The 15,397-nt window shown below is 42.3% G+C and overlaps 1 protein-coding gene across 2 annotated transcripts in view; it reads left to right on the forward strand.

The window, feature by feature from the left end:
- Window positions 1-5,868, forward strand: part of syde2 (synapse defective 1, Rho GTPase, homolog 2 (C. elegans)) — a 47,132-nt gene extending 41,264 nt beyond the window's left edge. For both annotated transcript variants that reach the window (XM_084548895.1, XM_084548896.1), the window contains exon 8: window positions 2,903-5,868. In XM_084548895.1, the coding sequence (XP_084405021.1) occupies window positions 2,903-3,639 (737 nt within the window). In that variant the 3' untranslated portion in view covers window positions 3,640-5,868. The remainder of the gene's footprint in view (window positions 1-2,902) is intronic.
- The last annotated feature ends 9,529 nt before the right edge of the window (window positions 5,869-15,397 follow it).

The raw sequence follows: 15,397 nt of genomic DNA on the forward strand, positions 1-15,397 counted from the left end.
TGAGCGAAGTACAAATAGAATTTAAAACATACAAAAGCAAAGTCATTCTTTCTTTTAGGGCCAAGTAAGCGTGTAGAGTTGTATTCTGAATGTTTTGCAGGTTTTTATACTACTCCCGTCTGCAGCTGATGTCACCTGTCTAGTGCCTTTAATGACCTGCAATAACACCGACAACGCTCTCAGTGCAGGTCCAAGCGTTTGTTCACACCCCGAGTAGCATCTCCCTTCTGTCCTCCGAGCGTACGTAGGACGCCTGGACTGTAATTAAAGACATTCCAGGCTTAACCTTACCCCTCAGCCCCTGAAGCTTCACCCTAACATTTCGCAATCATTATGGGATATTTTCAGCAGCGTCTTCTCGCCTGTCTCTCTTTCTATCTCTCTCTCTCTCTCCTTCTCACACACACACACACACACATACCAAACCCAAGAAGGCATTGTTGCTCAGGCCTCAACCGTGCATGTCTCTGGGCGAGGACACGTGACGACTGTCGGAAGAGAAATGCCGTGACTATTTACGGGCGTGTGCGAGAGAGAGCACGGGCGTGCTGGAAAATCAGAAAGGGTGCCGTGTGCCGTGTTTGGAGTTTGCCAACCGTGCGTGTGATGTTGATGTGAGCTGATGGTTAGACAAACAAGAAGAGGACGGTGTGTGCAGCCCTCCGTCGTAATAGCAATGACATTGTTTTCAAATTCTCTAGATTGTCGAGGGATCCATTTATGGTATCGAAATACAAGAAAGACAAATAAAAGCCTAATATTATTAAAGAACAGATCAAAGATGTTTTAAAAACACAAATACAACAGAAAAATGTAAAGATCACCTACAGCGTGTCTGAAGAGTGGTTTCGAAGCTCAGTGCGGTGTCCCCGATGGCCACCGCCATCTTGTTACCACGTGACTTCGCAACGCTGCTACTCCGCCATCTGCTTTATTTAAAAAATGGATAAAGAGATGGAGCGTGAGTGGAGCGAAGGCACCTACCTGTCACTCAGGTTGTCCAGTAATCGCATGGTTGGTGGTTCCAATGCCGACCCAACCAATGTGTCCTTTGGCAAGACACTAAACCCAAAGTTGCTCCCAATGGCAGATCAGCAACTTACATGGCAGCCTCCGCCATTGGCATATGGGTGAATGAGAAACATTGCATTGAGTGCTTTGAGTACCCCTATGATATAAAAGTGCTTAACGGAGCCACACCACTAATTATGCATCATTTTGAAGTCAGTCATATGTAGCACCTTGGACATTTTAACATGGACTTCTATGGGGAATCGACTCACTTTTGGAGCAAGCCTCAAGTGGACATTTGAGGAACTGTAGTTTTTAGCACTTCCACGTTGGCTCCGTTTGTTTGAGTTCAAGATTAATATAAAAGAAACCACAAGGTTTTAAAAAAAAAAAAAATGCCTTTCCAAAGGAAAATTTACAGAAGTTGACGATATAGCTAAAACAAACAGATTTAAATCAGCACGTAAGGTGCGCTCACTTCTTCATTTTCTCTGCTGGCAGCTAATAACTTCATTTGTGTGTCTTCAGTGAATCATGTCTGTGATTAAATACCACAGTGTCTCTAAAAGGAGGATAATTCCTGTTTGTTTTAGGTGATAATTGCCCGTGTCTTTAGCCTCAGGACGGTTTGCAAGGTTTGCAGCCACCTCACGTAAATACCACATCAACAGCGTCAGCCTCTGACGGATGAGCTCGAGTCAACGTAATTCATCAGGGGCAAATAAAAAATTCAAAATGTAGCACTCTCTTATTTTTCCCTAACTCTGTTTTTGTTCCTTTTCCAATCCAGTAAGGGAGAGCTAGCGGTGTCAACGAGTGTAGGTACACAGAGATAAAGACAGACAGGTAACCGGACCGTGCTGGCCGTGCTGGCTGGGTTGGCGTGCTCACTGTTCCTGCTCGTAGTGCAGTCGGATGATTCCAGGGTTAATCTTTAAGTCTGGTTTAGTCAACAGTTGATAACAAACAGTGCAGAAGGATGGCAATAGAATCACCGTGTGTGGTGGCGTGACTGCAGCATGAGTCTGACACGGCATGTTCACTCAATTAACAAACTTATTGCTGTGATTTATGGGTTGCTCTGATCATTCAAAATAAAATTAAAAAAAAATGGAGATGCATGTTTAAGCATGTGTGTTGCACAAAAAAACACATTTTCTCACTCATCTGTGGTGATGTCTCAATCTGCAGAGATTTTTATTTATTTTTTTTGGTGCCCGGATTTAGAGATATCTGCCGTTACATCTTCTACAGCGGAGGTGAATGGGGTTGTGTTTACGGCGGTGGGTCTTTCCATAAACAAAGTTCCGGTTATTCGTCATCATTCATGAACTTGTTTTAACTGGAATTGCTTTTCTTTGGAAAAAATAGTCTCTGTGAACACAATGGGTGTTATTCAAAGTTCACGGAGTAAGCGTTTATGGAAAAAACCCAAAAAAAAAGATATTGAATTTCATTCGCCTTCGTTGTATTGGATTCAAGACACCACAGATATCTGTATGCTCAGGTATCCATTAATCTCTGGGTTTGATTCATGTCAGTTAATTGGATTTGTGAAATAATTTGAATATTAACTGTGTCTTGTGGTTGTTTGTCAAAATGTTGCTCTGAAACCACTTTTTTTTTAAAATAATATTTCCAAAAATCAAGCTGAAACAAGGACATGTGGACTTGTAGAGCTGCCCTTGTTTCTGTGAACCTTCCCAGGCATATATTTTATACGTAAAGTTCTGTTTAATTAAGATATTTAGAAGGACTGGTTGTCTTCTGGACACTTAAATTCTCACGCATGGACTTGATGATTTCTTTCATATGAGAAAACTGATCTTTTAATTCAAATATGCGTGAATATTTTCATCTGACTAACTTTATCTTTCTTATGTCCGTCTAGTTGTGGACCCTCACAGCCAGTCCTCCTCTCAGCCCCCTGCAGCCTTTCTGGCTCCGACCTCCTCCGATCTTCTTTCCGCTCCTCCTATCCGACGGAGGAAAGAGCGCCCCCAGGTCCTGAACCTCAGCGAAGCGGAGATAGCGGGCGTTCTCCGACCCAAGCCGGGGCGGCTGGACAGCCCCAGCAACCGCTACGCCGGCGACTGGAGCGGCTGCGGCGACAGCTACTTCCCTTCTGAATTCCTGCTGCCTCCCAGCAGAGAGGAGGCGGACTACGACGACGTCCCGTCGGAGGACGCGGAGGCAGCCGAGGAGGTTCCGGAGAAGCTGGAGGAAACTGAGGTAGACGTGCAGGAGAAGGTTATGAGTCCCGTATCTGATCCCGTTGAGCAGGAGCAACCTCAGAGAGAAGAGGAAGAAGAGGAGGAGGACGAGGAGGAGGAGAGGCAAGGAGAGAGTGACAGTTCAAACAGTGGGCAGCCGTTAGAGGAGGAAAATGAGGAGGAGGAGCAGGAGGAAGTGGAGGAAGAGGAGGAGGAGGAGGATAGGGTGTGTAACCACATCCTGCCGCCCCGGCTGCCGAAAGAGCACACCTACCAGGCGTACATGAAGATCCAGGACATCAGCCCTGTGCTGAGCAACAGGGTGAACCTGAGAGACCTGCAGGAGAGCATCGACACTCTGATAGGAAACCTGGAGAGAGAGCTCAACAAGAACAAGCTCAACGTTGGATACTGACTCCTAACACCCGCTCACATTACTCATGAAGCCTGCTGAGGTCTGGGAAAGACCTCCTCCTCCTCTTCCTCCTATACCGAACAAGGTGCTTCTGTGATGTCGCCATGGCAGTGTGGCGCTCAGTGCTGCTGTAAAAGAAAAAAAAAATGTTAACAGGGCACTTCTGGCATTTGTACCTTACCCACAGACATTCCTTTATTTTTCCATTTATTATGTGGACTGTCTTACTTTGTGTTGTTGTTGTTTCGGTCCGGTTCTGTGTTTTACGTGTTGTTATTGTCGCTTCTCTTCTTATTGGAAGAACCCATCGACCCCTCAGGGGGGGTTTAAAGGTGCCTTAATTGTGCGAAGGTGATATGTCAAGAGGAGAATCCACCCTGAGATGAAATGCATCACCTCTAATGAGACGAGATGATGTGTACGATGGTTGTTTATAGAAAAAAGCTGCAGTGTGTTATATTTTCAGCAGGTACGAACTCACTGCGGATGCTGTGGCGAAACCGATAGAAAAAAAAAATTACAAAATAACTTCAGTTTTCAGATGTTAGCAGGAAATATCTTCTTGTTTTCTGAAAGCAGCATTTGGATATCAATCAGAGACACATCAGACCTTTCAGTGAATTAATTTCCCCAACAAAAACATAGAATTGAATCAGTTACAAAGAATAAAACTAAAGTAATCCCGTCAGTTCTACGGTCAAAGTAGAAGACTAATCTCTGAAGTGGGAAAACATTGCTGCTACTCTCTAGTGTCTCTTTTCTAGCATCAAACAAAGATCCATAGCTTGTGTAAATTTTGTCTCGGGGTGGATTTCCTTTCTAAGGCAGCAGAGAGCTTTTCTTTTGAGGTATAAAACACTAAATGTTGTTCAACAATAATGCACTTATTATGCAGGCAGTAGATTAGATTGACATTTGACTTCATGCAGTTAAAAAACAACAACAAAAAAAAATAAATCTGTTGCCACTGAAACCCAAAGCTTTGCAGGCACACACTATAAAACCATAGAACATCATCTGTAAAAAAAAAAGTTTAACATTAATGTTTAATGTGGCATCGCAGTTTTAGTTTATTCACTTTCTTTCCTGGAATTATATGAGAAAATTGATACCGCTCTCTTGCCTGTAAATGACTATAAATGAAGGCAGTTAGCGTAGCTTAGCTTAGCATAAAGACCTGAACAGCTAGCTTGTCTCTGTGCAAAACAACAACAACAAAAACCCTTATCGCTCTCTAAATAATCCAGTTTCAATCTGTGCAAAATGTGGAAAAACAAAAATGTTCCCTTGTTTGTAGTCTTAATGCTTTGCTAAAATAAGCTAGCGTGGGCGTGGTGTCAAGCTTTTCATCTAATCCGTGCAAAAAGGTTTCTTTAAAAAGCTAAACTTCTTTAAAAAGCTAAACATCAACCCGGTCATCTTTCTGCTTCTCCCAGCTTTTTATTAAAAAACAGTGAAACAGACAATGTGAAGCACAATTTCTCCGAGCGGCGGTGGAAACGCGGCGGAGGGCTCGACCGGCTAGCTAGCGACTTAGCTAGCTGCCGAAAGCGACAAAAGGAGAGAGAGAGACGTTATTCAGCAATCCAGGGATTCAGAATGATCAGTATTTAACCTATATGTATATGTATATAAATATATAAATGTATTCGGAGTATATTATTTTTACAGCTTATATTTCGATGGCGTATTTAAATACTTCCGATGACCTCGTAGTGTTGACTTGTAGCAATAGTCGCTTATCTCCCCTCGAGCTACCTGTACACATCTTAATGTGCTGGACTAATGGTACAACTTTAGCTGTAAATTATATATATGATAAAAAATCCCGCAGAAAAAAAAGTGATATTGTTATTTTTGCTATATTGTGTATATATTTGGCATCGTGTTGTTGTCTCTGGTGGACTAAGCTGTGTTTTTTTTTGGTGTTTATTTTTTAAGGTACTGAACGTTGCATGGTCAAAAGCTTTACTGACATTAACAAGGCTCTGTCTCACCTGCCTTTGTATTTCGTATTTATGTGTAAAATAAGACTTATTTTGTAATGTATGCTCGTTTGTTGGACCCCTTGCTCCTTCGATAGACGTGTGACTGCGCTGTTCCAGCTTTTCTCCAAAGGACTGAGAGGCAGACTGTAAAAAAAATGTAGAAGACTGTGAAGTTTTCATGGTTGCAAAGAGATCTTGAATTGTTTGATTTGTCTAAAATATAAGAAAAGCTTGATTTTCAGTTTTTGTATTATTACTTTTACATGCTCTGCAGGGATCTACACATCTAAAACCATCATGAAACCTAAATCATGAATGAATGAACTTCCATCTCCATGCGAAGACTTCCGAAACTGCGCCACTACATCATCAAATCCAAAGGGCGTGAAACATTAAGCTGATCGTTTGTCTGTGTCGGGCCATCGGTGAGCGTCTGCGCCCATAATTCTGACACTAGCTGACAATAATCAGAATTTAACACGTTGAATCGACAGCAGGATGAGTTGGTGAGAGAGGCCACTCTCTGATTGGCTGTTAAGCTTTGAGAACCAGAAAAGATTAAATGTAAACAAAGCAACCGATCGCCATTATTTAGTAGAAACCGACAACGTTTATGGCTCGTATTAGCTTCCTAGCCTCCCAGCTGATTGCAGCTCTTCCTGTTTCTCCTTTGAATTATGATTACAGAATACAGCCACCTACTGGCGTGGAGACTTATTTCAGTTATTTCCTCTCCTGCTGGCGTATGTGCAAATTTTTGGTCCAGACACTGACTTTATTGACGTCTGTTTGGCGTGACTGTACCTTAACATTAAAGATGTTAAAAATAATATAGTAATTAAGATAATATATGAGAGGAGAGCATTGTTTTTCTATCGGAGAGTAGAGAAACTACCTCCAACGGTCGTTCCACACTCTTACCTTCCTACAGTACATTTGTTCGCGACCCTGCTGCTTCACAGTGAAGCTGCTGCTGCTGCTGAGCGGATCCGGTCAAAGTGAGTTTCAGCAGGGCTCCTTTCAAACCATCTGTCTGCTCGGGCAACGCATGGAGAACCGTTAATAGTAGCTAGTGTGGAGCTTTACATTTGGATATTTTTCGAAACATGAAGATGGTCCTTTAAGTCTGAGGTGAATTCCTTCTAATTAAAAATCCAATTTGCACCAGAGACTCTCAGACTTACACCCAAAGATTAAACTAAAAGTAGATTTTTAATTATTTTGAGATCAACTGGTTTCCTTGCAATTTGTCGTCCTCATTCCTCACCTGCTTCTCCTTCATCTGCAATATGAATTATTTCTGTCTCACCCTCTTTGTCCTTTGGAGAAAAAACAAAACAAAAAAAAAGTGCCACATCGAAAGCATCGCTAAAACAAAACAGAGAAGTGCTTTGTATTGATCCTGAGAAATGTATGGTCATAATAAAGTATATTATTTTACATTCACATGTGGCTGTTGTGTCTCCTTGGCGTAGCGTGAATCTCGGTCATATTTGTTCGTTTCAGTTTAATCTTTTCCTCAATCTGAGCTCCACTCCTGCCAGGATTTTACAGCTGTGTAAACAAAGAAAAAAACCTGAATGTCTCTTGGTTTGCACAGTCGCATTTTAGTGCACAGTTTGCATCCTCTCACTCCCACATGCAATAATCCTGAAATTGACGTGACGTTGCAAGCCACTTCCCCAAACTGTCTCACTGAAAAGCAATTGGGAAACAAATTGACCTTTTTTTTTGGGAGCATTGTAACCCAGCCTGAGTGGAGTAGAAATAAATAAATCAGGGAATTGCCCTCGTTGGCTTGTGGGAATCTCCCAGAATGACTTTCAGCTTCAGGGACATTCCCAGGATGCAGCTGCATTTAGATGTCCAATAAAATCCACCCGCTGGAAGGGCTGCGCTTTCACTGTGGCTCCCAAACATCAGCAGCAACGCTCACGAGCTCTGTGCAATTAACCTAATCTTAGAACAATGTGTAGGCTCAAACGCAGCTGACTGGAGTGTCATTTCATTGTGAGATATTCTTTAAACTGCAGCTATAAATTCAAAGACAGCCCGGGCAGCTCAAAGCTGAAGTGATACATGTCTCAGAGCAGCCGGAGGCCTTTCAGCACTAAATGGTTTTCAGCCTTGTTTGATGTCACTTCAGTGGGTTCATATCATGTTTTTTTTTTTATGGCCGCACTGAGCAGGTATGAAGAAGCTGTAGGGTACAGAATGTACACATACCTGCCTTCACTCTGCAGCCCTCTTTAAATCCCCACATTTACTCCAATAACCGTTTATACTGGAATTTACGAGGAGATGGAGCCAAATATTTCACCGACAGTTTGAAAATGTATATAATTTTTTTTTTTTTATCACCGAGTAATGTTCCCGTCAGTCTCCCGAGTTATTTTTGTCATTTTATTTTCTGACTGGAAAACGATTCGCTCGCAATGTAATATTTATTTTAAACTTTTTGAACTCCAGCTTTTAAACATCTGGAGAAGGGTTTCGTGTTTAGACCCAGGTACTGGCTCTCAACTTTGTCCACGTTTGACTTGCAAAGCCGTTCTTTCAGCCCCAATAAAAGCAGGAGTGAAATCCCATATGAAGACAGAGGCAGACATAATAACGCGGGGCCTGTTTGGATAGTCAGGGTCGCCACTTGATATCAGGAGTGAACTGAATTGAACTTTTGTTCGTTTCTAATTCGGGAGAGAGAAGAGATATGGCTCCTGTTAGGTAAACATCCTTGACAGCCACCTGCATGTGAAACCAGACCTTTTCTCCTCATCTTCTCCTCCTCGTCTGTTCCCTTAATCTCTGGTGACCTTTGAGTCGGTATCGCTGCTGCTAGTCGACCGGCCAAACGCATAACACACCGTCTTTGTTTTTCACTGTGGCAATAATGAACGAACGTTTGGAAAGATCGGACTTTTGGCGATGAGAGCAGATACCCACAATCATACATGTGACATTAAAAAAAATAAACTGATCATCAACCAAAGCATTTAAAAGCAGTAATCCCTGATATCTTACCTCTTGTGCAGCTGATGAGTTTATTGAAAACACCTTCTGGCTTTGACCTCCTTCCTCCTGATTGGTCTTTTCTTGATTGTTGAAGGACTACTTAAGTCCTTGTGGTAGAAATGTGTAGCAGATTCACATCCAAACAGTGCTCCTGTAAAACAACATCTGCCTCACGCATCAAAACCTTCAGTTTCTACAAACAACACTATTTGCTGCACGGCCATGTGGGTAGTTCACTACAGGGTGAAGGCTGCAGTTGAGTCACAATCAGAAAAAAAAATCTGTAGCACAGACCTGTCTTTTGATAATGATCAGCTGCTGAAAACCTTTGTGGAGCAATATATAGGGAAAGAGTTGTTGCAGGAAAATTACTCTAGTTGTATTTTTGGTTTCACTTCGTTGTTTGGAGAATTTTCCTATAGATAACTAAATCTTTTACACATTTTCTGTTGAATGGAGCTGATTTGTGGTCTGTTATGTGTGTATTTTTTATTTTATTTATTTATTTTTTTGTCTTACTGCATTCAGGTTACAGCTAACCAAACTAGCTATTAATGCTATAGCTAGTAGCATAGAGTTGGCCATTTGGTTAACGTTAGCTGCTTGTGTTACTAGTACAACATTAACACCATGACTTTGATACTCTTGTAGTTGTGTTTGCTCTGATCAATATTCAGCTATTTCTGGCATTAGAACATTTTCAGAGGCCTAAAGAAAGTTAAAAACGCTAATGCTAACGTTTTTAGACTCCATCGTTTGTGTTTGTCTGTGGAAGAATAAAAAGTGAAGGTTTTCATGTTGGAAAAAAAATGTTCCAGTTCAAGATATTTTTGTATTATTTCATTGTTCGTCAAATTTTTCCACTAAAAGCAGTTGTAATTATTTTCTTCTTTTGTGGTAAAGAGAGCTTAAGCTAGCTATTATTAGCCTAATGCTACTAGAGGCACCAACTGCTATTCATTTGATTTTCATTTGGTTTTCCCATAAGTTCCATCACTGTTTATGATCATTATTTTTCCTTTTTATTTATAGTATCCTTTGGCCCTAGTGGATTGAAACATTGCTGATAAGAAACAACATTACCATGCAAAAATGGCGAAGGGCATTGCACATTACTTGCATTTGATTTTCAGATCAGCAATCGCAGAGTAACTTAAGAAAAAATGTGACTTCAACAAAGTGCCACTCATTACACTGGACTGCCATGCTGCCTTGTTTCGGAAGAAATATGGAGTCAGATGGGACAGATTTTTGGGTGTTTTATTTGTTTTTTTTAATCCTGTTTGAGTTGTACATGAATAAAGGACACATTTATTGTTTCACTGCCTTCATGGAACCCATGAGATCGTAGTTATGACTGGGGAAGTTGTCTACACAACTCATAAAAGGACTTTTATTGTGATCACCGTAAACACGGACACATTTTAAGGCAGCGTTTATCAATTTAAAGGATCATTTTTCAAGTAAATTTGCAGTTTGATTCGTTGGCATTTATATTCTTGATTGATTTAGAGGCTGTGAAAATATATTTCCTCAATCGCCTTTTCAATTTACTGAGAAACAAACAAAAGTCATATTTTAACATGTTCAAGTCGTTTATATCTTTCACTGGAAGTGTTTTGGGAGGCTCAGGCTGGTTAATGTTCTCCAGTATATACTACCCTTCCCTCCTTATAAACCAGTTAAGCCTGGGTAATTGCTGGGAACCTTTATGCAGTGACCCTGGGCACACATTCCATACATGCAGTGCCCTTCAGTAGGAGGGCTATTAAACACATTTTACCCAGGTCCCAGCCTTTTCTGGTGTGTTTTTTTGGGGGGTCTTTTGTTCCCTTGCGGTCCAGCCCCTGTACTTGGCAGCTCATCTGAGGGCCCGGGGGCAGATCTCTTGATGCAGCGCTGAGAGATCCGCCTGTTCTGGACCGCGGTGATGATGAGAGAGCAGCCCCGAGGAAAGGGGGGAGAAGATGAAGAGAGAGCGAGAGGTGAAAGTGAAGAATGGAGGGAAGGGGAACACAGAGGAGCGGCGCTACAGATCCTCCAGGGGCCGGGACTCACCCGACGTAGGCCCTCTCCTCCATCCTCCCTGCCTCTTCCCTCCTCCACCTCCATTGCTCTGTCACTCAGGACTAGACTATTTCATTTTAATAAGGCTAATCCCTCCCAGAGGTAAGCTGCTCATCACCTCTCTCCCTCCCGCTCCTCAAGAAGAGAGCAGTCTCCTTTCAGCGCCGGGACAGGATGAGGGTTTGCTCTGCTTGATAGGAGAGAAAAATGTGAAAGGTGACACTGAAAAGAGGCCTTGACAGCAGCTGCGGTCGGCCTCAATGAGAAGATTTGGGTCTCGCTGGTTTGATAAACCTGCAGGTGGCACACCTTTAGTGGTGGTTCAGCCTCCAACCTGCCTTTAACTTCATGCTGATACAAAGCACGGTGATAACTTTGATCTGTGCAGAGGAAGTGGAGTGATACAGTTGGTATTTTAGTGTATGCTATCGCCTTCCTCCTGTCAGCTCTCCAACTGTCAGCAGTAAAAACTCAGTTCACCTGGTGCTTGAGGTGACTACCAGCTACTGCAGAGTCTTCTGTTAAAGGACGTTTTAGAAAATACACGTGATTGCTTGAATTTTAAGCAATCATGCGTATTTTATTCCACAACTTGCTCGACAATATCTGTTCAAATTTTATCAACCCTGCAGTAAATGATGTCATTTGACAAAGGTACAGTCCAGCATGGTGTCAGGTAGCACAGCAGCGACAGGAAGGAGCAGGTCTTCACATGGTGAATGGTTCCTTGGCTTTAGCTATGACCAGAGACACAGCATAAGAGGCCTTCAGGGCTTTGGCTGATGTTGTGGAGGCTTTACGCATTGTGTCTTGAGATGACTTGAATGCAGAAAGTTGAAGCCTTAACGAAAAAATTTGTAGCAAAAAGTAACAAAAAGTAATGAAAAGTAAATAAAAGTAGCGATAAGTAACAAAAAGTAACAAAATAATGAAAAATAACCACAAGTAGTGAAAAGTAAATAAAAGTTGCGAAAAGTTGCGAAAGTAACGAAAGCAGTGTGCGGGTGTGTGTTTCAATTATGCCCATGAAATGATTCCCAATATTTTGTGTGTGCGTGGGAATGTGTTGTGGCCTGTGTTTGCGCAGGTAATCAGTTGACAAAGTCAGCAGCTGGTTTCATAGCGTAGCACAAAATCAGTGCTAACTGGAGCTTAGCACAACGACTCAAAACAGAAAATGTAACAAAACCTACGCTATTGGATACCGGACTAATTCCTGTTTTTGGCCTTTTTGCTGGATGAAGCCAACTAGCCACAGACTCAGTCGTACATTTAGCATTCAGATGAGTAGCATCAAATTTAACTCTTCTATAAGGTGTCATTTTATTTCCACAAAACTGATATCTTTAAAAGAAAAATTAAAAAAACATTGGTGAATTCTTTTGTACAAACATGTGACCTGTATTTCATGATGGCAATGTTTCTACTGTTTTTCTATAATGACAGTTTGTCAACAGAGGATTCACAGTTTCCAAGCCTTGAGGGCTTTTTCCGTGCTCTCTATATATGCAGAGACAGACTGATAGTTCAGATGACAGATCCCACTCTCTTGAGGGGCTGCATTCTAGTCTGGGTTAATGCCAAAACAACATTAGACTACAATTACTGCTCCAGAACCCAAATTGTTCTGGTAGAAATATTACGAGTATTCCCTAAATGTCCCTAAAAGGTACTGTCTGTTGAAGTGGCCCAGATGGAAACTGGCAGGTACAGCAAGGATAAGTGAAAAGAGAAAGTCCTTACTGAGAATAATAAACGATTTCTGTGGAAGAGCTTTACAAAAGTACGCCTACCAAAGGACACTGTTAAAAATGTAAGTGTTGGAAAAGAAGGATACACTGCAGTTTTTGTAGCTTGAACATACCAGTTTAATGAAATACTAGCTTTTTACGGATCAAGTTTATTTTCTCTAACTACACTGTATTTGGCTTTCGTGGTTGTATATTGAACAGATTTCCATGATTTTATTTATGGTCCCTAGTGGATGAACCCAAATGAATTTACCCACCCCTTGATTTCTGCCTGTCATGATTTTGTGATTAGTTTTCCTGGGTTTTATTTTATTAAGTTCTTGATTTAATGTTATGTGTTACTCCCTGAGTTTCCCCTTTTGATTAGGTCATTGATTTCTCCTTGTGCTCTGTCTTGATTCGTTTCACCTGTGTCTCGTCACCCCTCTGTTCCCCATGTGTATATATAGCCCTGCCTTCCCCTTTGTTCTTTGTCATGTCATACTGTTTCTTTGCCATGTTTGTGTCTTTCCAGGTCATAGATTGTCATGTCTTGTTCTAGTCTTCATGGTGTTTTGATTTTTGTTTCCTTTTGTTAAATTAAAGGCATTTTTGTCAACCACCATTACCTGCTACCCTACTTGACACTCCCCTAGTCAGCTTAAATGTATTGGTTGAGTTTATAAGTGTCTCAACTATCTGATGGATTCTCTTGAAATCTGGTGCAGACTTTCACGTTCCCCTGAGGATCAACTGCATCGACACAGCACCCACTGTTACTTCAGTTGTACTTGCTAACTGAGCTTTAGCATTTAGCTTGAAACAACCTCCTTGAACTGACGGTAGACTGCTAATCTGACTAATATAAGAGGTATGCTGCATTCACACTTGAAAAATCAACAACCTACAATTCATTTTTAATTAAAAGTTGCCGCCATAAAGACAATCTGACACCAAACACTTCTCATCACGTGACAGAGGTGATGCTCTACGTATCAAACTTGAGCTAGCCTCAGTTTTTTTTTAACACTGCAACGGCGTACCAACTAATCATATGCATTTGTTCCACCATTTAATTTTTGAATGGATGATGAAAACACAGTTGAATCAACAGCTCTCTCAATTATATCAAATAACTGATACCATAACGTTCATGAAGATTTAGTGAAAGACTGTTATATTAGAACACATTCATTTTCACTAGTGTACCTAATGAACTGTCTAGTGAGTGTATGCTTCATACATGGACGCTACGTGCTGCTATGGACCTTGGGAGGGGCTGGTAAAATGACAAGAATCCAAACTGTCGAGAGCTTTGAAATTAGAAAATGAAAAGGAGTCAAGAGGGAACATTCCTCAGCACTGGCCCGGTCACCTGATCTCTTATGAGGTCAAGGGTCAGCTAATGAAACCTACCACCAGCCTCTCAGAGGCTCTAAGGAGAAACAGCTTTAAGGTTCACAGCAGTGAAACAAAGCCAGACGATTTAACTGCGGATAAATTTAGTAACTTGGCAGCTGCTTTGAGGTTTAAGGAAATGCTGATTAAATTCTTTCTTGTGAGGAGGAAACGCTTTTTTCGAGGCTGGAGGCAAATGTGTTATTCAGATGGACAAGAACTTTCTCAGTGTTTTTGATTTTGTCATGCATCAGGCTCCTTTCTCTGCAGCTGCGGTCCGACGTGGTTGACTATGTGTGAAATGTGCCCCCATTTTGGGAGATTTGTGGAAGCAGACCCTCGCTCCACTCCACTCCACTCCACTCCACTCCACTCCACCCCACCCCATCTAACACCCTCCCCAGCAGGAGCAGCTAAGAGGCCAGCCAGAACAATGCCAAGGCAATGGCTTAATTCGCCAGGCCAGATTTACAGCCCCTCCTGCACAGCACCTGCTCACATTGTTTCCCAGGATTTGTCTTGAAAACTTTGAAGAACTGGTGATAAAATTTGGACTGCGGGGAATCCATTCTACATATATACACACCTGCTTAGCTGGAGATCTCTTTTTTTGTTTAGGAAATCTCTTGGACTTCGATGAAGAAGTCATCTGAAGAAAATCTGACATCAGGAATACCCTTCATGCCAGTGCGGGTCATTGGGTTTACGGCTGTGTTGTTCTCTATTGTCCCAAGCATTAAAGGAGTGCTGAGTAGCAGAGCTTTACCTGCAAACATCTCTTCTGCACATGTGTTTGCGCTGCACATAAGCAATTGCGCAACGTTCCTCGCATCAGCCTTTACAATAATAACTAACTAAGTGTGAAGACACTCCCCGTGAGAGTGTTGGTTTGCAGAAGGCACATTCCTGAGCTGGACTGGGAGAAAGTGAGAGGCTCCGCAGAGGAGAGAGCAACTGCAAAACAGAATTCCCAGAGAGGTTTGAGTTGAAGGCGGCTGGAGAGCAGAGGGCCCCCTTTGTCACCGGGACCTTGTTGGTGCCTCAGGGGCCATATGGACGCTTGTCTCTGTGCACCCTCACATCAGGCCCATTCTTCACCCTCCTCCACTCCCCCTCCGCTCCGTGACAGCACCGTCCACGTGAATGAGTCATGGCCAGAGTGAAGTCGACCCCAGCTCACATCCGCTGAGGGGAATCCACTCAGTTTTCCGTCTCTTGCCATCGTTTTTTTTTTTTTTCCTTCCCTCCCTCTCACCCAGCCTTCAACCATTTGTGCTTCAGTTGTTCATCTTCAACCCTCGCTATGCTCCCTCTTTCCTTTTGAGGCATCTCGGACACAGTGTGAAAACTTGGCAATAGACAGCTGCCCCTATATTATGCACTAACCCCCCCTCTCGCTCTGCCCCTCCAGCCTCTTTTCTGGCAGGATACCGGCTGTCAGTTTGTGACTATAGGTTTGCTGCACTGCTGTTGACCTGAGATGGACCCAGGCGTCCTTATTTTATCCCCGTGAAGGAGCGAAACTAATGGAGTCCAGAATGCTGGAGAGGTACTCCTCGCAAC

The sequence above is a fragment of the Chelon labrosus genome (assembly GCF_963514085.1).
Source record: "Chelon labrosus genome assembly, chromosome: 7".
Classification (NCBI taxonomy): domain Eukaryota; kingdom Metazoa; phylum Chordata; class Actinopteri; order Mugiliformes; family Mugilidae; genus Chelon; species Chelon labrosus.